The sequence below is a fragment of the Petromyzon marinus genome, chromosome 1 (assembly GCF_048934315.1).
Source record: "Petromyzon marinus isolate PM22_M1 ecotype Great Lakes invasive population chromosome 1, UKy_Petmar_22M1.pri1.0, whole genome shotgun sequence".
In the NCBI taxonomy this organism is placed as follows: domain Eukaryota; kingdom Metazoa; phylum Chordata; class Hyperoartia; order Petromyzontiformes; family Petromyzontidae; genus Petromyzon; species Petromyzon marinus.
In genome coordinates this window covers 19,292,580-19,316,193 of record NC_133667.1, presented here as the reverse complement: position 1 = coordinate 19,316,193, position 23,614 = coordinate 19,292,580, and the positions used below count along the sequence as shown (strand labels likewise).

Here is a 23,614-nt window from a genome sequence, read left to right as displayed (position 1 = left end):
TGTGAGACTTTTAAGTAAACACCTTGAAATGGAATAAAATTCCAATTCAAGAAATGGAATAAAATTCCAATTCAAGTTACAAATGAAAGTAATTTTTAGTTTTATTTCGCGTTTCATTAATTACATGCGATGATTCACCATCTCCCCCCCCCAGTGATTTTATGTACATGTATACATTTTATTGTTTCGATTGAGTAAATAAACGTGCTTAGACCCACAGTGTAAAACTTTAGTTTATCAAATGAAACGGAGGCCGGTAAGCTGCACTACAGTAAATGTCTACCTACCATGAGCCACACGTAGGTCGTCACATACCCACAGGCAGTCAAGTTTCCACGGAATGTGAAAATAATGCTGGAGCTAAGATGTTCTCTATCTATAACTGTTCCCGTGTAATTTGTTCTGTGGCTGTGCCGTTATGTGCTTGCTGTGAACATGCCATGCCTACTACACTCTTTTTGGAGCATGACAGGCACAACGCCATGGAACCATGTTGATGCAAGGCCTTGAGTGCCTTAACTTGAATTTTACAAAACGTAGCCTGATTTTAAGTTATTCTTCTGTCAAACTTTGTTTAAAAAAGTGTTACTCATAGGTACCACTTGCTATTTTCCCAAGTAACTCCTTACCTCAAACTCAGTTTTTTGACCAACTAGATGACTATATTTCAAAGTTATTATTGAAGTCTGTTCACAAGAGACCTCTGTCTCTCTCTGTGTGTCTCTCTCTGTGTGTGTCTCTCTAGGTGTGTCTCTCTCTCTGTGTCTGTGTGTGTGTCTCTCTCTGTGTCTGTGTCTCTCTCTGTGTGCGTCTCTCTCTTGTGTGTCTCTCTGTGTCTCTCTATGTGTCGCTGTGTGTGTGTCTCTCTCTGTCTCCCTCTGTTTGTCTCCTGTTGCCCGCTCTATCTCCCCTAGTGGCTGATATACCGTCATTACACTCGACCCTCTATCATCTCCGTGCCTTTCCTTCGCCCTGTTCAGCGCTCTATCTCCCTAGTGGCTGATATACCGTCAATAAACATTGGCATGCTAATCTCTCACAATACAATGGCCACCTCCTCAGCACAAGCTCCAGCTCCCACCCTGTTGCCCGATGTGGCAACCCCCCCCTCTCGGCTCTATATATAAGGACTTGTTTCAGCAGCCTATCTCTCTCTCTCACACCTGATGACGAGTGCTTGTGTGGCGATCGAAACGTCGTGATCTATTATAATTTTTTCTACCTACGTGACTTTACCGAAAGATCCAAGGACTATGGATTCCTGCAGTCACGAAAGCTTCAAATCAAGACCTATAGTAATTGATAATTTAGTTCGTCAGCAAAATGCATTTTATATTATTTGTTTCTATGTATGTTGAACTTTTTTCGCACCATATGTAGCCAACCATGCTTATCGGAGGTATGGGGGAAGAACGGCAAACTAAACACAAAAATAGTTCTAAAGATATTAGTTTTTAATCTCGATTTAAAAGTGCATAGCTCCAGTAGCTTCCTAATATCGGAAGGGAGAGCATTACAGAGGGCCGCAGAAGCGCATCTGAAAGTGGGCGATAGAGTGATTGTCTTATTTTTGTGGATGGAGTGGTGGTGTTCACCCAGTTGAATTCCCGGCCATGGCTAACATCAGGGGAAAGTGTTGTCTGAATTGGTCTTGGGCCTATTTGAACATGTGTGCATAAATATTTCATAGCTTAAATAAACTTTAAATTAACTCACTCCGAATTTTATGTTTCCAAAACATTTTGGTCACCTCATATAACTGCAGGGCCTCCAGATGTTCACCACAACAAATCTATTTTGGTCACAGCTATGAATGCACTGCAACATGTTGGTAAACACAAAGTACATTCCACTTTAAACCAAATTTTGATATTCTCCGTTTAAACATTTGCCACTGATCTTTGGAGATGCCACTTGTTTAGGTAATGAAAACAACATGCTAAAAAGCACATTGTCTTTGTGTTCCAGGGCAGGTTTTTGGTTCAACGCCACGAGTGCATTCTGGCCGAACACCGAGTCCAGGGCAGATCTTCGCGTTCCGTGCATTTCCTGTCCGTGTGTTCTCGATCTCCACGGTGCTGGATAAACAGAAAGACACAGACGGCACAGGGAAGGAGCCCGGTGTGACTGAAGGGAGTAAGGTGGGTGGGTACAAGCACAACTTGTATGCAGTGACATTCTGCTTGGCTGAGCATAAAAACACACAGGCCTGTTTTGCCATGTTTGCACCATGATCATACAACTTGCAGATTCAACCTGTGCAAGGTTTATGCATCTACTATGCGTCCATGAGTTTAATCGGACTTATTTTTTTAGTAGACCTTTTGAGAGTTAATGGTACATTAAAGGAGTGGCTAGACATATGGCGGAGCGGAGGAACAGTGTTCGCACACCACACTGTACCTGACAACATAGAATTCGCCATGTATGGCTTTGTGTAATGATGCTACTCCAGGGGTTAGAAACCTGCGGCTTCACAGCCACATGTGGCTCTTTAGCATCCCCCTTGCGGGCAGCAGTTTTTTTTTACTTTAATCTTAAACGTAATGTCACCTAAAAATTATGTATTAAATGTGGCAGGGATTAGGTCACTATGGAATGTCTTTGTGACGAGAAAATGTACAGTCAAACTGTATTGTTAAAGATTAACTAAGGCGGGAATAAACTAAATAGACGAAATTTATTCCATCTGTTTTGTTATTTACGTCAGAATTTGATTGTCGTCTGCTGTATACCTGCTGTGTTTGTGTATGTGGACAAGTAGCTCTGTGTGTGATGCGGCTCTAGAACTATTTTGGTCAAAGACTAAAGCCAAAAAAAATTTTCTTTGAAAGGTTGCCACCCCTTTGCCAGTCCATTATTTTTTAGGGAATGCACGGTCATCGGTCAATTCATGTTTCCTTTGACCTACTTGGCTCACTTGTATTTTCACCCGCTTATGATTTTTTTTCTTGAGAACATTGAAAGTGTAATTATGTAAGTAAACATATTTATTTTTTAAAAATACAGAGCTTATTCCTGCAGGAAAATCGAGGCATTGTGTAGGGTTAGAGCTGATATTTCGAAATGGAAAACTATTTTTGTTGCCTTTATTATCTAACTCCACTGGCAGCAACAGGAGTTATTGAGCTTAGCACGGTGAGCTAGATGATCACATAAGATAATTCAACAATGTAAAAATGTTCCATCAGCTTTCCACAATTGGATTACTCTATAATTATTTTCGAATCCCAGCTGAAGGGGGTCAACCGAATGTTTGCTTTGGTTATACAAACATTGCCATTTTATAAAAGAAAACACTGTCACATTATTGTATACTAAATATACATACATTATTAACGAGGGAGCCCAGCCGGAATTCAACCAGACACAGTTGCAACATGTAGGGAATGCGCTACCACTCTGCCATGTTAGTCGGCTTTGTCCTCGAATCCATTGTGATCATGAAACTGAATATATTTGCTTTAGGGATTGCCATTGAGTCTATAGCGTTTGTGCTTCCACTCTCACAGCTGTGTGCTAATTACTGTGGGGAATTTCCAAAGTGATTTGTTCTCTGGGAAGTGTATATTGAACACCCATTCACTTAATTCTTAAGGGCAAGCTGTTCATGCCTCTGTTACTGCCCAAATAGGTTAAAGTTCACCTGCAATTAAATTGTAAAATAATAATTGTCACTGTGCAAATGTTGGTATAAGTATTTTTTTTTTATCAACATGCAACTCTTATTATAACCTAAGCTATCACGAGTGCACATTTTAAAATATGATCCCTATCAGTGGGTTTGCACAGGGTTAGATGTTTTAACCAGAGATGGTCACAAGTGAGTATCTCTTTTATCAGTGAAGGCCTCAGCACACGACTACACAAACTGCCATTTGCACCTGCATTTCGGATCTCTAAGCTGCATTGTGCAACTTGTAAGCTATTCAACACTGTTTATTTAAGGGACAGGCTTATTTGCCATCTGCCTGTAATCATTGTTAAGGCTGCCCATGCTCCTGAACTTTATATTTGCATCACAACTCTTTTGTTCTTTTCATTTGAATAAATGCTCCAACTGGCTGATTGTCTGTATTTGGAGACCAATGCAATCATCCACAAAGATCAAATTGCATAACTTAAGCTGGAAAAAGAAGCGTGATCTTATACAATCTTACTGAAGGGATATGATATCATGCACATTGGGCATGTTACCATCCATTGATTGAATTATGATATTTGATATACATTGATTGAATTATACATGTAAAAATGTTTTTAATTCACTGCATTATTAAAGAATAAATCAATTACGTTCCAAATCATGACAATTCATTATTCAAGTGTGAGGATGGTGAGTCATTAAATGTTCATTTTAAATAGGAACGAAAGTAATTTCATCCTGCACGAAGACCTGCTCATGCTGTATCAATCATGGGGTTGTTTGACCGTACATTTCAACACTGCTCTGCAGATTGGTCAGAGAGGCCAAGGACCGGTTAAGATGATATGCACCACTGATGGATGTTAGCTGCGACCAGGAATCGAACTCTGGTGGTCGTCACTCGATTCATAGCTGTGCACTCGCCACTCTGTCGCCGTGCCATCACTAATTTCCGCAAATTAATGGAAACCCTGGCTGCATGTTTCCCTCGATTTCCACAGAAACCTGTAGGAGATTCGAATGGAGGGAAGAAGAGCGCAGGAGCCTCTGGAACGGGCGGAAGCAATCAGCTGCGCTGCCCCAAGTGTGGCGAGTTGTGCACTCACGTGGAGACCTTCGTGTGTGAGTCACAAGCACAACATTAGTTGTTTCACTTGCGTGATGGCACTCAATCTTATTTAATGTTCTTTCGTTTCTCAATCCCCTCGTCTTGGTGAGGGTCATGGCGGCAGCATGTTAAGTAGGGCGGTCCAGACCCCCCTGTCCCTGGCAACAGGGACTAGCTCTCCCTGGGGAATTCCCAGGCGTTCCCAGGTCAGCCGAGTGACATAGTCCCGTCAGGGAAGGTGCGGCAAGAAAAACTTAAGGGAGTCGAGGGAGTAGGGGGGAAGAAAAGTAGGAGATGGCACTCAGTCTCTTATTCCACTTACAGCGACTAGAATACAGATTCCCCTGTCAGCCACAGATGCTTTCTGACTACATTTAACTACCATGTTCTTCAGCATTCTCTTAACAAAAATGGGAATAATTTTCAGTGAGCATATCACAACATATATTTTGTATGATATGTCCAGTGAGCAATTCCTGAAGGTTGAGATACTGAAAAGTATACTATGGTTTCCCTTGGGTCACATAAATCAATTGGATTTCTGATGTTTTGTTCTCTTCTCCCCTTGTGTTTTAGAGTTCGATATAAATGTAACTTGCCTTGCCAGCATAAAGCGCGGCTTCAAATCTTGCTTCGTAAATGTGAGGGCCGTATTTCTTCACATAAAGCGCACACAAATCTCCATCATCAAAACCACCAAAAGGAAATAACGTTATTTTGGAATAATCTTCACATTTTTTTTCTCTGTAATTAATGAAGTTTTAGTTTACATCATCAAGTGAGTGCCTGTTAATCAAGATACGTCTAAAATACTAACCTTACAATAAGCGGTTTAATTTGTAGATGTGGTTTCCTTTCTTACTTGGGTTTTGGTGTTGAGACCATAAGTTCCTGGTCTGCTTTAGAGTCCCAGACAGCTTTGGACATTAAATCAATGACCCAAAGCAAACAACCTACAGTGACCATGTTAACATCATATATCTGTCTAGTTGCTAAGTGTAATGTTGTAAGCGTGTCAAGATGTAGTAAAAAAAAAAGATTGTTCCTTGTGCCTGGTTGGGACGAGTGCCTGCTATGCCGAGACCGTGGAGAGCTGCAATACACTCTTGTGAGTGGCACTCAGTCATGCTGTTGGTATATTTTCATGTGGAATAAAATAAACATGAGAGTTCCGGGGAAACCTATCTGTAGACATTGCTCGAGCAGGAAAATGAACACCGATACTTAAACTTGAAGAATACAATTCTGCCCACGTTAATTTTTATTTAAAAATGTGTTTTATACTGTAGTGTTTGTATACAAACGTTTTCCTCAACATTCTACAGACACGATAAGATAATGAATTATAATGAATAATTGCAACTTTGTCGTGCATTATATACAAAGTAAATAACAGTGGAGAGGTAAATAAGTATTGTATGTTATATAACTTTATACCAGCAATTTAGTGATTGTTATAAAGACTATGTAAAGTGTGTAAAGATATAATTAAAAACATATACCTTTCATACGATTGTCAGGTAATATTCTGGAAGAAACTGGTATGGTTTTATACTTATATTGGCTCTTAAAATTGTTGCATTGCCTTCCACGTTATGAACATAAACTTCATTGAAATGGAAGATGTGTTATGTTTTGATGTAACTGAGGCATTGCTGCATTGTTTCTAAAGTTTCCGTCCTTAATAACATTGACGTGTGCCTGTGTGCTGGAGCAGCGTCAAGTCGATTTGTCAAGTGTGAGAAGTGTCATCACTTTTTCGTGGTGCTCTCGGAGACGGACTCGCGCAAGAGCTTCAAGGAGCCCGAGTCGGCAGCAGAGGCAGCCAAGCTAGCCTTCCAGCAGAAGCCCCCGCCACCGCCCAAGAAGGTGCGTCATCCTGCAGCCTGTGTACACCAGCAAGCCGAGTGGTCCCTGTGCTCAAATCAACCATGGGCTGTGCTCTGCACCAATGGCAGCTCTGAGCCAATTTACGGAAATTCACTTAGTACAGGGGGCCAGTCTCTCATACCCATACATTTCTCTTTTGACTGGCCCCTTGGTGTTGCTTAGTTGTAGCCCAATAGGGATAGTTATGGCTTAAGTTGAGACCTGATCTGGATTTGAACTCGCGACCTTTTGATTGCGTCAAGTGCTTTGTTACAGAAGATAACTTCGACTTGCATCGATCTGCACTTATGACAGATCGGCAATTGCCACCCGTGTTACTATTTACGGTGGTCGGACAGCATTTCCGGTATGACGCTGACTCCGGCACCGGTTCTGCACAAACAAACTTACAGTACGTCCCCCAATCAGTCTGCCGCCTGACTTGCTCCGGTGATAAACTTCGGCATTCTTTGTGATTGTTCAGAATAGTTGATGTATTTCGTCCTTAAAAATGGCTGAAAAGGAAAGGGCAGTGCTCTATTAATGGCGTTGAAACTAAACGTAGCAGAAAGGCCATTACTCTATTCAGTCCAAATAAGCCACGAATTGCGAAGAATCTCGGTAAGAACGTATTATTATTCACATGCTTGCATATTATCAGAAAACAAACAAGCCTGCTGCCCGACACGTCTTGTGCCGTTGTGTAATCGGCATATGCTTTTGTTTTTTTTTACCATTGTGTAATTTGTGGATTTTAAACCACATTTGTTTTAACTGCATGTGCAAGCAATTTGAATTGTTGAATGTGATGCTTGATCATTATTTTGCAGATCATGCGTGCATGGTAGAGAAGATAGGGATTGAGTTAAATATATATAAACATCCAACCCAGTATATAACAATGTCCCCCTGGGAGAAACTAAAAAGTGGATGTGTGTTCTCAAGCATTTAAAAGCGAAGTTTAGATCATGACTCGGGTGTTTCCATTTTCAAACGAGCTCCATTGCGTCAATAGCAAGGATATCTCGGTGTTTCTATTTTCCTATTGTATGCAAATTTTTTAAACTGCTGAGGTTTATAAGGAAGGTGCTTGTGTAAGTTATTTATTGCCAACAAGTTAAAAACTTTGTGATAATGCTAGAAGGCAAACTTTAATTAAGCACTGAATGATTTACAGAAGTGAGGCTCACATCCATTGTACAATGTGTGACAATGCGGTGTCATTGTCCCCAGGCATACTGCACAGGTTAACTTTCGGAATGCCCCCCCCCCCCTGGCTGGGCTACAAATGGGTTCTCTGGTGTCCACTCGCCAGCCCGTTGTAATGATCTCACTGCAATTGTAAACAAAGCGGAGTTTCTTCTCCCTCCCTACATACTTAACGAACTAAAGCACTTGTCTGCAATCTATTTATTTGAATGCCCTTTTAATTTATTGCGCATTATTTGCTTGGGTGTGAAACTATTGGGATTCTGCAAGAGTTGCCTGAAAAACCATCGTTAAGTCCATTATATTTCAATTTATCGTTGCAGGTAATTTCTAACATGGCAGATTTGGGCTACAACAGCTCCATATGGGGACCTTTGCGTTTCTGTAGAAGCTCTGCCGTTGACAAAATCAAATCTTGAGTGCACTGACCACTCGGCTATATGACTATGGTACTTAAAGTGTCAGATTGCATAAACTAATAACATTTTAACCAATCATTGCATGTATGCACAAGCGTTTGTTTTTTCTTTGTAAACAAAGGCAGTATTGACTATCTATGATTTAGTACACAAGTACAGAATGATAGACAGAATGTCCCAGTCCTCTTTGAATAAATAAACAAATAAGCACTTGACAGTGTGTGTACAAGTACACCTGTCCGTATCTTTCTCCATGACCTCTGGCATCCCTCATCAAGTTGTGAACACGTGGTCTTTAAGCAGGGTTAATTTATCTTCAGAGTTAATATTGTCAGGTGGTAGCTATTTTAAGCTGTGAACATAATATGATATTAATGTTTAACCAGGCTCTTAAACGTTGTCCTGGGTTCGAAGTCCCAGTTGCAAATTTCCTTTGATTTATTTGTTAAGCCGTTTGAAACAAAATAGTGTTGGCTGGGAACTTTGTAATGGAAGAATATTTTGGTATTTTAATTACATTTTACATGAATCAAAGTAACTTGTAGCCAGGAGCTAAACCACGTCACAATGGTCCTAGATTTGATCCTTTGGCAGTCGCCTAATGTAAAAATGTAGAAGACTAAGGAGTCGGTTGATCTTGCCTCATTCACTCACTACTGCATGAAAACTGATATTAATATTTTGTTACTCATACAGTGTTAAAAGCCAAACTTTCAGGACTTGTTTGAGATAAGTATTCCGCTTTAATAAATCGTGCTATAAAACGCTTGCAGTGCTTGAAGAATATCCAAATAAATCCTATCTTCCAAATGCCCCGATGCTCAAAGGGCAGAAGATGCTCTTAAATTCTTTCTTTATAACAGTCTAACCTATCAAAGGCATTTTTTGTCTGTCCGTCTGTCTGCGTACGCTCGCTTGTGGGGGATCTGGCTCTCGGACCGTGGGGTTCGCGTCGAAAAAAATTTGCAGAGCGGCACGCCCCGGGCCCCGCGGTGGGAATAGGCCATTTCGTTTTCCCATCCCTAAACTTTAAAGTGGTTTAATTAAAGTTTTGGTGCGATGCATCTATATTTATTTATTTACTTTTGCCGCCCGGCACGCTACTGCGCATGCGCGAAACGCCGACGCGAGTTGCCCCTGGCAACGCACAGACGCCGTCGCCGCAGGGGGGACGCCATTTCTCATTCGCGTTCAAAATGTAAAAAAATGTACACGCAACGCTGAGGTCAATTCATCAAAGTGTCACGTCCTCTTCTCTCCCCCTCCACCCCAATGTGTGCACTTACTATTATAGGCTCGATAGATACTAATATTACAGCGATTACATAGTATTATTGTAGTGCGGGGTGGTGGGGGGGTAGCGGCCCACCCCACAGCCTCGCTCAGCCGGCCGGGCAATCTAGGCGAGGCCGGGGGCTCTGCACGGGACTAGGCCTCGTGACGGTAATCTGTCAAGTTAGTACTTTGTGCTATAGAGTCGATATATACTGCTACTAGCGTGAAAATATATATTATTTAAAACGTCTGAAAACTTAAAAACATAACATACAAATGAAAAGGTAACTCATTTCTTTAAAATAAAATAAAACCGAGTGCGCCAAGAATCGATTCTTTAAATCGCGTAAAGGAATCGAATGTTGTAGATTTCTTTAGAATCGTCTTGAAGCGACGACGCACAACAGAAACATCCTGGATGAATCAGCAAATCTTAAAATAAAACGTATTACAACGCTGTGTGCTCAAATCCCAGTGTGATGCAAGTCAAACAATAACAAACATAACATAGATTAACCATATGTTTTCTAAAACACCAAAATAAAACTATAAAGACAATGTAGCAACAGTAATCATCGAAACTGTGATTATCATTTAACAAAAAGCGATATAAATAACACGTACGACCAAACTAGCAGCCATAGCTGGCAGCATGAGACTCCCAGTGTATGATGAGTGAATGGGTCATCGTATGATGAGTGAGTGAGTCAGTGGTAGTGTGAGTGAGTATGATGTGTGAGTGAGTCAGCGTATGATGAGTGAATGGGTCAGTGGTTATGCGAGTGAGTGTATGATGTGTGAGTGTATGATGTGTGAGTATCGTATAATATAAACGTGGCATCCTTTTTTGTCATGTTTAATTTCACCAATTACATAGTTGTGCTCTTGGCATCTATTTACTTGGTGAAGCAATTACATATATATAAACTAGTCAAATCTGTCTGAAATGATCTAGGAGTGATGTGACATGGCAGGATAGGGTCATCACGATCCATGGGCAGATAGCCCGTAGGTTGTCCCCACTACACATTTCGTCATTTGTTTCCACTTTCCTCTGTCTTGTGCCAATATACTAAAGTTGTGGCCACATCTTCTTTGGTTCTTTCGGTAAAGTCACGTAGAATGATAATAAAATAATAAATTGATAAAATAAAATAACACAATAATATTCTCACGACGTTTCGGCCACAACACAAGCGGCCTTCATCAGGTGAAGGGGGCGAGACTGTCTGTCTGGTAGGACTGTCTGTCTGGTAGGACAGTCTCGCCCCCTTCACCTGATGAAGGCCGCTTGTGTTGTGGCCGAAACGTCGTGAGAATATTATTGTGTTATTTTATTTTATCAATTTATTATTTTATTATCATTCTACGTGACTTTACCGAAAGAACCAAAGAAGATGAATCATTGCAGTCACGAAAGCTTTAAATCGAAATTGTGGCCACATCTTTCTGGCACCAATCTCTCATGTTATCAAGCCCATTCTCTTTTTAGGTCTTCCTCTCTTTCTGGTTCTTTCCATGTTTCAAAAGAACATGCTTTAAATGTTTATTTTTTCCATCCTAGGATATGGTGAACCACCTCTAGTTTTCAGAGTAGCATGTAGCAGGGGGAGCATTGTAGAAGTAATCAGGAAGACGTTGTTGAGGCACATATGTTGGTAAGTGGAGGGCAGGTTTATCAATCACGGATTGGCACCCAGAGGATGAAATGGCCTCTGCTGTAAGACAATCAGGAAGGTTTCTGGTGGAAATAATTTGCCGCCTAATTGTTAAGAGGAACCCGACACTTCGAGATTGGAGCAACATCAAAACACGTTTTCAGAATTAAAAGAATGCTTTAGTGACGGGTTATACAACGCCCCAATTTATCGAAGTTGCAGCTGTGTAGTATACCTACTATAATCACCCAGGAATGTCTGTCCGTAACGCTCGTGACGGCACTCCACATCGATCAGCCCCCCTCAATAATCATGAGCAGGTGACGTCCTCCAAATGGACACCCCCCCCCCCCATTATTATTACCTACTGTAAAGAGCACCCTCCCCCCTCATTAATAATGAGCCAAGACTGTCTGTGTTGAGCGCTCATGACGTCATTCCACATCGACCAGCCCCCCTTATTAATAATCATGAACAGTAAAGTCACGTAGAGTGAGAATAAAATAATAAATTGATAAAATAAAATAACACAATAATATTCTCACTATATATTATTGTATTATTTTATTTGATCAATTTATTATTTTATTCTCACTCTACGTAACTTTACTGTTCATGATTATTAATAAGGGGGGCTGGTGATTCATCTTCTTTGGTTCTTTCGGTAAAGTCACGTAGAGTGAGAATAAAATAATAAATTGATAAAATAAAATAACACAATAATATTCTCACTATATATTATTGTGTTATTTTATTTTATCAATTTATTATTTTATTCTCACTCTACGTGACTTTACCAAAAGAACCAAAGAAGATGAATCATTGCAGTCACGAAAGCTTTAAATCGAAATCATGAACAGATTTTGACTTAACTTTCGTGACTACAGGAATTCATATTTTTTTTTCTTTTGGTAAAGTCACGTAGATATAAAAGAAAAAAAAAAGAAAAAATGTAAAAAACCAAAAACTCACGACGTTTCGATGGCAACACAAGCTGTCGTCTGATGAAACGTCGTGAGTTTTTGGTTTTTTATATTTTTTATGCCGACCGCTTGTGTTGCGATCGAAACGTCGTGAGTTTAAAAAAATATATATTTGTATTTTATTTTCTATCGACGTGACTTTACCGAAAGAACCAAAGAAGAATCATGAACAGGTTATGTCCTCAACATGGACCCCCCCCCCCCCCTTATTAATAATCATGGATAGTAGACATCACTCCACATGGAGCACCCTCCCCCCTCATTAATAATCATGAGCAGGTGATGTCACTCCACATCGAACAGCCCCGCTCATTAATAATCATTATAAGGTGCCTTCCTCCAAATGGACACCCCCCCCCTCCCATTCATAATAATTAGCGGCTGACGTCACTCCACATGGGGGGCCAAGCCGCCTCCTCCCCCCTCGGCGTCAACCCACAACCCTCACTACAAAGGCAGAACCCTCACGTCACGCCATCTCCATCACGCTGTTGAGAACTAGAAGTAAAAAGGACGTCATGATGAGCAAGGGATTATAACCTTCAAATGACATCACGCCCTTGCAAATTGCGCACGAATTGATGCAATGAATATCACGTCGCGGTCTAATTTTCGCTTGCAAGTTTCAGATTTACTGCAATACACCTGTCCTTGGATGGGCAAAAGGCGAGTCCTATTATATTTTGCCACCTCCTGATGTTGCTGCTATGATGGCATATTTAATATTTAATGTTGCTTACGTGCTTGCTTCCCACATTGTGAATTTGTTAGATTTATGACTTCCTGGACAAGTTTGTGGTTGGGCAGTCGTACGCCAAGAAGGTGCTGGCCGTGGCTGTGTACAACCACTATAAGCGCATCTACAACAACATCCCCGCACCCGGTCGTCAATCCAGCGAGGGTCTGGAGAGCAAGCAAGTTCCACTTTCCCCGCGAGGTATGCCTTTGTGTATCTATGCACGTGTGTGTGTGTGTGGGGGGAGTGGAGGCAAAGTGGTTCACGCACTGAACCTACGAACCAATTTCACCTGAAATTGACTCCCAGCCACGACTAGAAATCGGTGGCGAGTGATATCTGAACCAGTCCTGAGCAGCGTGTTGAAGTATGGTCGAAACAAACTCTTATGACCCATCACTTCATTGGGAGGCCTTCAACCAGTAATTTGCATTCTCCAAGTATAGAAGAATGGGTCACCTTTTACAAAGAAGCACTATTTTCTCAAACAGTAACTGCTTTAAATCTTGACTTAAAGCTTCCGTGACTGCAGGGATTCATATTTTTTGGGTCTTTCGGCAAAGTCACGTAGATAGGTTATTTTTTGTTATTTTCTTTGAGCCTATCTACCGTGACTTTACCGAAAGACCCAAAGAATAGTAACTGCTTTGTAGTAGAATTAAAAAGTATAAATATTAAGCAGAACTCAATTCTGTGACTCAGCTTTTGGCATACATTTCCAGAAGTGGTTTTCGTAAACACATAAATCAAGTGCCTTTGTTGTCCAGCTGCTGATAATGCTTTCCTTTGGTTGAAGTTGTTGAAAGGAATATGTTGTTCGACATGAATGACGGGTTTCTGTACACATGTTATTTTGTGAAACTGTATCTTCAAGGGAAGTGCATAAAAAAAGCTTTTAAAGCAAACATTCTACACATGCGCAGCTGAGCAGAGAGATTTATATCACTGGGATACTTGCCAAGGTTACATGTCTGCAATGAGTTGGTACAGACCCCACGGTTTCCCTTTGACCCACATCTTTCAGACACGTGAGTGAACTCAAACCCAGTTGAACCCCACGGGTTTCTTAAGGAGAGCCTGTTGTGTGATTTATTAGTCTGTGTATGTAGCGATGGACAGTAATTTAACATGTAGTCGGGCTTAATATTCTGACGAATTGCCTGATGATGCTGGATGTAATTACCAGCGAAACGTCGCACTCAAACTGTGAATGTTGTGGATTCACTCTTCAACACACCGGTGGGCTAAAGTAGTGAACTATTTGTCTTTTGTCAACGTGACACTTTTTTGCTGATTGGCCGTGTCGGGTGGCGGAGGTTTATGACACATTTATAAATAACGCGGTCTAACCCAAAAACATTTATTATGATTAATATTCTCGTACCACGAGAAAGTTAGGTTATTTATATTTTTTGTTTTCTACGTGTGACATGCCATAGCCACTGGATGCTTTATCAAGTATCTGCATGTTTACGGCCGTGAGACCGACATACAGAACTCTGCACTGTGCTTCACGTAACAGACGCCCTGTCAACTGATTTTAGGCAGTTGTGCATGACGGCAGCAGCTGGCCTCTTACACTTTTTTTTTCGGGTTAAATAATAATGGATAGGTAAGTGTCAGAGGTGTGCATATATTTACACTCGTTGAGAAGTCTTTCCTGAAACCATATAATCATCAATTGTTTATATCTGCAGCCCCCAAGCAACACTGGTTGTCCCGATATTGCTACAGCCAGCTGTTGACAATAACCATCACACCTTATCGTGATGTTCCTGTACCCTGTCATCACCACGGCGTAATAAAACGTTCAGTTTACGGTCATGCAGGATTAGTTGTAACCTTTGGCTTTGTTGACCTACACATAAGCTGAATAACTGCTTTCTAAATTAAATTAGAAACAGTTGAGCCGCTGATATGGCTCTTTTAAAAACCCCTGTGTAAGTGGGTTTGTTCCTAAGATATTTTCCTAAAACAATACAGTAAAATAAAATGAAGGTTCAATGCCACATTTGCTTTCTCATTGATTGCCCATGTCACTGCTGGCATCAGGGCCTTATTTAGAGGGAGTTTTATAGAGCCCCTCTAGAGGGGATTTGGTCTACTCTTTCACCCTGGCCCTGACATCTTGGAAGAGGTGGGAGTCCCCACACTTTTTACCCTGACGCACGCGACTTGCCTACTGACTAACAGTGGGTGTACCCATTAGATTTCTAGGTGGACAGAGGCGGGGGATTTAAGAAGCTTGCACCACCGGTGGTGAGCTGTTGACTACCTCGCCTGGTATATACAGGAGGTCGTAGGTTTGATCCAGACCCTCATTTATTCATATTTGGAGTTTGCATGTTCTCCCCGTGACCGCGTGGATTTTTCTTCGGGTCCTCCGGTGTTTCGCTCCACGTTTAAAAACATCTATTTTAAGAGAATTAGGCTGATGGAAATGCTTTAGTCCCTGCTCTACTGCCTTGTTTTTTTTCTATTAGACCTACATAAACATTGGCCCAACACTCAAGCTTTTGGTCAAAATCGCTCTCCCAGCATGGCACAGGTCTTGTTTTAAAGTCACAGGGATTGTCCAACACGGCTACAGCCAGAAACAGCCTGTGTGTATGTATCACATTATTAAACTCTGATGATTTAATCTGAGAACTCTTGTAATTTGTTCAAGAATTTGATTAATTTGCTCCGTTTACCATGATCAGCGAATTTTTAGGCGTGGCAATGTAGACTTGGTTTCAATATACGTTACTCGGAGTAATCTTGAAAAAAAACCTCCATTATGCAAAATTCTGCTTAGAAAAATAAAATTGAGTGCAGGGAAATATGCATCTGGCTACAAATTAAATCTTCAATTTCAACGTACGTCATTCGTGGAAAAATGAACGCAATTAGTTGGAATACCTTGCGTAGAGGGACTGGATTGTTTCTGTCAACAGTCCCAATGAGTGTAACTAATTGCGTCTTAAATAAGCTTGGGGATATTCTCATCTCTGTCAATGTCCTTGAGACAAAGGTATAAATGCCACATTTTATTATTACCTTATTTTGATAAGTGTGTTAATTTGGTTATCACCGGACACCAAAGTGTTGTTACTTGATCTTTTGTAATGTGTTTGTGGGATCTCTATTAATGAGGGCTGTAAGAGGTGCGGTGTCCGACCAAGTGTCTACTGGACCAGGGCTCGTGATCTCATATTCCTCTTCCGAATGTCCGTTTGCTTGCATCTCTCTGTAGAGCTAGAAGTGAGGAGAAGAGAGGATGAGTACAGGTTTGCAAGTAAGTGATCCCCTCCCACTTCACCTCCCACCAACTCCTCCCCATCCATCCATTCCATTCAGAGACGGCTGTGACACAAGTGCCCTGCCCACACAATATGAAAACAATGCAGCAGCAACTCGTGGAGCAAAGACTATTCTGGAACCCCGGCCAGTTGCTATAGTTGGACATCTTCATTTCACGTGTTTGTGGAGTAACAATTTAATCTAAAATATTTCAGACTCATTTCGTATCTAAAGACACTTTTAAGATTTTGCTGTTTTTTCCTGGATTTTTCTGTTTGCGCACAGTCACTTTAAGATGTTTTCTTGTTCATGTTTTTTTGTTTGTTGCGGTTGCACCCGATTCAAGAGGCGAATGGCTGACAGGGCTATACCAAATAAATGAAACTTAAAAAAAAAACAGTTTTTGAATTGGCCATGCCAAGCGAATGTCGTGCAGAAGGTTAAACTGGGTGACCCAAAGTGCTTTTAATCCACTTGAATCAATAGATGTTTTGGTTTTAAGCCATCAGTCTAAATGCTCTGTGTTGTTTCATGCATGCATGCCAATATGGTTGGTTCTTGTTACCTGCATAACCCACACCCCAAACAATTGCCAAAAAAATTTCCCTGCCAAATGCAAATTCTAACGACCCTTCTGATTTCCTGTTTCTCTAACAACCGCTTTTGCTGCTTTTATAATAGCACGAAAGAAAAACACTTATGGAACTAGATATGGGAAAACAGTGCTGATATTTTTCTTCTAAATTTAGGACACCAAGCACGTTGTGTATTTGGTTGATGCAAGTGTGGTGTATTTACTTGGGAACAATTAACATTACAGTGTATGCTGTATCTATCAAAATAGACTTTTTTATTTTCATCTTGCAATTAACCAAGTTTATATTTTAACATTACGTGAAATTGAAAACACATGTATTTGTTGTTGTGTCTGTTGCTAATGAGTTATGTTGGTGAACTGTGGCTTGCTTCGATTACATTCTTAATAAAGGTGAGGTCACTCCGCAGTGAGTGGAGCGGGAAAAATGGTTAAATAACAAACCACCTCCATGACCAACATGGTCGGGAGGCCTTCATTCAGCAGTGGCTTGAGAAACGACTCAACTATTTTTGATCGATTTGGTGTACGAAATTGTGCGCATGATTGAGTATCATCACAGCATATGGAATTAAAATAGACCTATGTTAATGGTAGTATTTACATACTTCAGTTTTTGTGGACAAAAAATAATTGATTGCTCTGACCATAGAAATGTGAAATTTGCACTGGTTGGCTCAGGACTACCAATTGAGATAACCACAATTTTGGGATTATCATATTTGACTTTAAAGCATGGATTCATGAAATCTGTTCATCTATGTTAACACTTGTAAAAATGATCCAATACAAACTACATTTTTTTATAAAGTACCGTTGCTATTGTAGAGTTTGCTCTACGGAAAGCCAGACAAATTTATGAATTATATTCTTAGTTTTTTCGGTAAAGTCACGTTGAAGGGAAACAACAAAATAATAAAATATATATAAAACAATAAAAAATTCACAACGTTTCGACCATAACTCAAACGGTCGAAACGTCGTGAGAATTTTTTATTGTTTTATATATATTTTATTATTTTGTTGTTTCCCTTCAATGTGACTTTACCGAAAAAAACTAAGAATATGAATTACTGCAGTCACGAAAGCTTTAAATAAAAATCTGTGAATTGTTTGGCCAAAACTTTCGTGACCTAATTGAGCATTAGAAGTATTTTCCTTGCCGGTCAATGGACGATGCAATTGGCATGTGATGCCGCGGATAATGACGTAACCTCGTTAATGTGACTTGGGACACAATGTTGTTATCCCTCGTTGAATACTTACCAAGGACAAACGCATGCATATGCACGCATTTTCTCCCATGTTTATAACCCTGGACATTGGCTAGCGTGACGTTTTAAGTGCATAATACAACTGAGCAAATACATTATGAGGATTGGCCCTGTCACAAGCTATCCAAATGCAGGTCTACACTGGGTAAAAACCAAATTGACAGAAAAATACCAGTAGACCTATTTTACAATGTGGATATTTCTGCTGCCACATCTGACCCCACTTTCAGTCTAAATCACTGGTGATATTAAATGTTACACAAATCTAATCCTTGCAAGCCCAGGTGTACGTGTTGTATGTGCCAAGGCCGTGTGAAGCATTGCATACCAACTGCCTCTGCCGTTGTTGAGGGCGCATGAAATGTGCTCTGTGTGTCAGGAAGGCATAGGAGCAGTAGGAAGGGCAGGCTAGGATGGAGAGGGCAGCAACAGCAGCTCACATTTCAGGGTGAGATATTCTTTAACGTTATATAGTGCTGAAATAAAATTTGGAACTCTACGTGAGAAATCCTAAATTATAAAATGTGAATATTGATTTTTAAATACTGTCCCTTGGTGGTGATTATCCAGCCCAGTATTACAGATTTCAACTGCCTGTTGGAAATGATAATTTAACATATCTCTGTCCTGTGATTGTCATTGGTGACTTGGATTTTCCAGCTTCGTGTTTTTGTTGTGAGGTTTTTGGTCTTCTTAAAATGTTGTCCTTGAAAGCTTTGTTTCTATTGACCATGCTAATGTTATTATTTAGTAAAAACAATCCACGTATCTTGTGAGAGATGGCGGTCACGAGCAAAAACTAAAAACAAGATGCAATTATTTAAAAAATTCCTTGATAGTAATAAAACCATTGCTTATTTAAACAGTCAAATGATATCCATATGTGAATAATATCCAGTGTTATTTTGAGTTAAATTTGATCCTCGTAACAGGAGTATCCTTTCCGATTGTCCATAACTACCAACCACAACTGCAAAGGCCATATGTATTGTTTTAGTATATAAATGCAACAATTTTAATGTGCATATTCATACAATTTACTTTGTTTAAATGGTCAGCCATGTGAATAATATAGGCCAATGAGTAATCTCAAGTTAGAGCATTTAAACTCAATATATTTATATATATAAACAACGGTTTGTAAGGAAAGATCTCACAAAGAAGATAGACGCTTCTCTAACCATAGTATTTTAATCTCCAGATATTTTGACAGTCGTTTAAGAGACCTTTTAATTCCTGCCAGTCCATGCACCTACGGTTAACCGCTTATTAGGATCATTATTAACTCTTGAGCAGGTAACCCTTGGAAACCGACGTGTGCGCTGGCAGGATTTAAAATCTCTCTTGATCGGCTATTGATACGTCTGGAGATGAAATCACTGGTTGTAGAAGCATATTTTTGGTGATCTTTTCTTGCCTATAATGAATCAGATAGTAAGTGTAAATCCTAACTGCCACAATGAATGTTCACAAGTGAAAGATGGTTGATTTGAATATTTGAGATCAACTGTGCATCATCCTTCCATGGTTAATAAAATCAATGCCAATTTGTGAGTGTTCAACAAAAGTCAACCTTGTTTCGATTAGTCTCTGCCAAGATGGTGTACATTGCCAAAACTGTCTCAGATACATGCCCCCCCCCCCAATAATTGACCATTGTAAATTTGTATATTTAGAAAATTTTAAATATCAAATATTTCTGAACATTAAACATTTGTTCATGATACTTAAATGTATATAATACTGGATATATATTTTCACACGACACCTTTAGTAAGTGTTCTTGTAATGTTTTGACTATTCCCCCTGCATGAGTGTATGCAGCATAGTTGTGAGAGAGACTTCACGAATGCAAGCGTCCTGTTTTTGTGCCAAGAAGTACCCCCCACAAACCATGCCCACCCATGACAGAGTTGAAGTGCAGTCTGTGTTGGGATATTTGGACTGTCTTGGGTGATGCTTCAAGTACAACCCTTACAGTGACTGACTAGATTCAGTTTAAAAGATAGATTGTTTGGTTAGTGATGAGACGTCGCCTTGCAATTATTATGCCGTGGATGGAATGTCTTATTGCTAATATAGTCATTGCTCTTCAGAGTTAGGAAACGCCTTACCCTGAAGAGCAACACTGCCTTGAATACTGCTCTCTGCTTCCAGCACCCAGCCTGATGTTCACAGCTCTTTGTGCATGCAGAAACACTTGTCAAGCCAAATTCATATTCTCTTCTATTTCACGCCATGAACTGTCCGCGTATTCTGTTTTTGATAAAATTATCATTTCCAATTGTTTAAAAATATTAACAGCTGTGATTTTCTAAATATGTTTTGGCTTTTTTCTTTCTTAACACTTGCAGATATTGTTCTGTGTATGTGTGTTGTGTGCGTGTTCACGTGTTTTCACTGCCAGTTTTACATGCAGCGTGAGTTTTCTTCGGGCCGCCTCTGTCACTCTGGGTTCTTCCCACGTGTGAAATGCAAAATAAAAGATCAATTATCCATTCTACAGTTGTCATCAAGGTTTTCATAGAAAATGTGAAAAAGTTAACTAACCCAAAACATGCTTATCGAGAGAATTGGTGCCCATATATAGTACAGTTAAGCATCTAGCATGCTGTTTATACTTGTTTGCATACTAATACTTGCTGTGAGGTCAAACACACTATTTGAATTTCAGTGCAAAACAGTAGGTAAATCAAAATCACTCTGATCAGGCAAAGGATTAACATCACCCATTTATTTCAGTATAAAAGGCACGAATACTGCTTACTCTTGCTACAAAAAAACATCCAAACCTCCCTTTGCTCACTGGAATAAAGTTTTGTAAAAAAAAAACACTTCACACAGAAAATGTGTCTAATCACTTCCTACTGCTCATAGATCCCGCACCAAAAGGTGCAGCAGAGGCGTTGTTTTATTGGTGGAGCACCACATCGAGCACGTTTACCACCTCCGTCCCCTCTCCCCGGCATGCGCAGAGCTGTTGCAGATCTCTGGGATCGGCCTTCACAGCAATGCGCTGGGGGCGTCGGCGCAGCAGCAGGCGGCGGCGGCCGCGGCGGCGGCAGCAGCGGGGACCGGTCAGCAGCCGGGGGGGGGCCCGGCGGCTGCAGCAGCAGCGACGGCAGGAGACAAGGGGCCGGAGGGGGGCCCGGCTCCGCCGCGCGAGCGCCGCGCCAGCGACGTGCTGGACGCACCCATGCACGACATCCGCCTGGAGAAGAGCAACATCGTGCTGCTGGGCCCCACCGGCTCCGGTCTGTTGTTTGGAGTTTACGCTCGTGCTGAAGTAGTTCTGCCTTTGACCCTTTCCCGTTCCGATGACGTACGTGTACGCGAGCAGAACGGAACCGGAACGGAAACTAAAATAAAATAACTTTATCGGTACCGAGGCTCCCGCAAGGCCGTGCGGGAGGGCGTGTGCCACAGTTTGGTGCCAGTTATCACATAGAGTGCGGTCGTGTTGCTACAGTTGTCTGCGGTCAGTTCATTGTCTTTTAAAAACAACGGCGCTTTGCCTCTGAATAAAATTAGTGCCGAACCGCTTGCGATTCAGCGGTGAACGGGACCCACCCTGCAACCTGCAGTCATTTCGGAACGGGAAAAGGTGAATGCTGCTTGTATCCAGGCTAAAGGTGCGGTCGTGGTGCTGCTGGTGCTGCACTCTGAAAGTGTCATTTTGAATTGTTGTTCTCGTGCTCCTAATTGCCAAAAATGAAAGGAAAACATCCACAGGTAAATGTAATGGCTATGCATTGCGTGCATCTGGAGTTGACAAATAGCCAGGTTACTTGCGCTATTGCTGATTTTTTATCACTTCTCGCTCCTGCATGGTGTTAAGAATTGTATTAAAATGTGTTATACAATGCTAATTTACTGACGTATCTAATGCTAATGGAGAATCAGGAATGTATAGTACAGAGAAGTGTCTTATTCTTCAATACCGCCATCCACAAGAGTCCTTTTAATAACATACAGTTGGCAATCCCTGCATAATTGTGGGCGTGTGCAGAGAAGGCTAGCAGGTGCTAAACAGTTTGTGACTGAGTAGGTGTTTCTTATAAACCCTTCGACATTATACTTGTGCTGCGGAGCAGATTATTGTACTGTATACAGATGAAATGTTGGTGTGTGTTATCACATGCATTGGTGTTATGCCCCGAATCGTGTGCTTTTAGTTTTACAGTAGAGTAATGCAAACATGGTATTGTGCTCCCCGCTGATGAAGAACAAACTCCACCCCCTTCGCACTTTTCTATGCAGGAAAGACCCTGTTGGCTCAGACGCTGGCTCGATGCCTGGACGTTCCTTTCGCCATCTGCGACTGCACCACATTAACACAGGCGGGCTATGTGGGAGAAGACATCGAGTCTGTGATCGCCAAGCTGCTGCAGGACGCCAACTACAGCGTGGAGAAGGCGCAGCAAGGTAGCAGGTCTTGCTGCAGCATGGTCAAGCACACTCGAGCCGCCGAGTCTCGCACCGTTGACCAGTTTTCCCTGTAATCCCATGCGCCTGTGCACCACCGTAATCGCATATCGGCATCTCGGGTGCTCGTACGCACACCTCGTTGTCATTCGGTTTGGATATTTCCTGCTCCAGTCCATTGGTCACTGCAATGTAACCACACTCTCTAATCACCATACATACAACTCGCCGCTCTTCCTGAAGTATTTCCTCCCCGCGCTATGCAATTGGTATGAAAAACACATTCCTGCGGAGGGAGCTGGTAGGAACGTTGGGTTGCTCGGTCAATGGCCAGGGTCAACGGCGGCACGTGGTGTATTCCGCAAATATGCCCGACTGTGAGGGCGGGCACAAGCCGGCGTGAGTAGGTTAAACGTTGAGTTTTATAAGGGCACCACGGGGTGACCAGCCCCTCCCCACCCCTCCCACCCCCCACCCAGCCCCACCCTCCCCACCCAGCCCCACCCTCCCCACCCTACCCTCTCCACCCAGCCCCACCCTTTCCATGTGTGGATGCACGACGGACGGACACAATAATCCCCTGTGGGCTGGTGTAACCAGGAGGTTCCTACCAGTACCAGTTCATTAACGTGCTGCACAGAGGGCAATTTCCCTTATGTTTGTTGACATAATGGCCTAAATACGTTTACTGTGTACCTGAAATTATAACTCAATGTTTGAGTTAACCTAATGGATGACATTAAATAGATGAAATTGTGCTACTGCTAAATTCATTTTGGCCATGAGCTGGTGAAAGGTTATGCTCATCCAGAACAAAAATCCTTCAAGTTTTGGAACTGCTTGTTGCAGCATGGCGTAAGTATTTATAGTTCTAAAGAAATAGGAAAACTGCGCGAAGTCTCCCCCAGAGGCATCTCGTCGTGGCCAGCAGACCTAGACGTGACACTTAGCTCCTTAAAGTATTGCCATACGCAAGAATATAAAATGGAAGAGTTGCAGTGCGACTACTTGGATGTATGAAATGTTGCTTATCCGTGTTGAAGTTGCTTGTGCAGCTTTGTGTGGTCTCATTTGCATTTTTTTAATTTATAGTCTGCGTTGTTTATTGTTTTACATTCGACATCGGTTCTGGTTT

At 41.4% G+C, this 23,614-nt stretch overlaps 1 protein-coding gene across 2 annotated transcripts in view; it reads left to right on the top strand.

Annotated features, from left to right (window-relative positions):
* The window catches only part of CLPX (caseinolytic mitochondrial matrix peptidase chaperone subunit X), a 35,041-nt gene that overhangs the window by 4,058 nt on the left and 7,369 nt on the right, over nt 1-23,614 (top strand). Inside the window, exons 2-9 of one of the 2 annotated variants that reach the window (XM_032967325.2) lie at nt 1,969-2,141; nt 4,648-4,768; nt 6,472-6,623; nt 12,939-13,104; nt 16,139-16,180; nt 18,434-18,502; nt 21,030-21,308; nt 22,315-22,479. In XM_032967325.2, coding sequence (XP_032823216.1) covers nt 1,969-2,141; nt 4,648-4,768; nt 6,472-6,623; nt 12,939-13,104; nt 16,139-16,180; nt 18,434-18,502; nt 21,030-21,308; nt 22,315-22,479 — 1,167 coding nt within the window. The remainder of the gene's footprint in view (nt 1-1,968; nt 2,142-4,647; nt 4,769-6,471; nt 6,624-12,938; nt 13,105-16,138; nt 16,181-18,433; nt 18,503-21,029; nt 21,309-22,314; nt 22,480-23,614) is intronic. The other variant, XM_032967399.2, reaches the window with a different exon arrangement.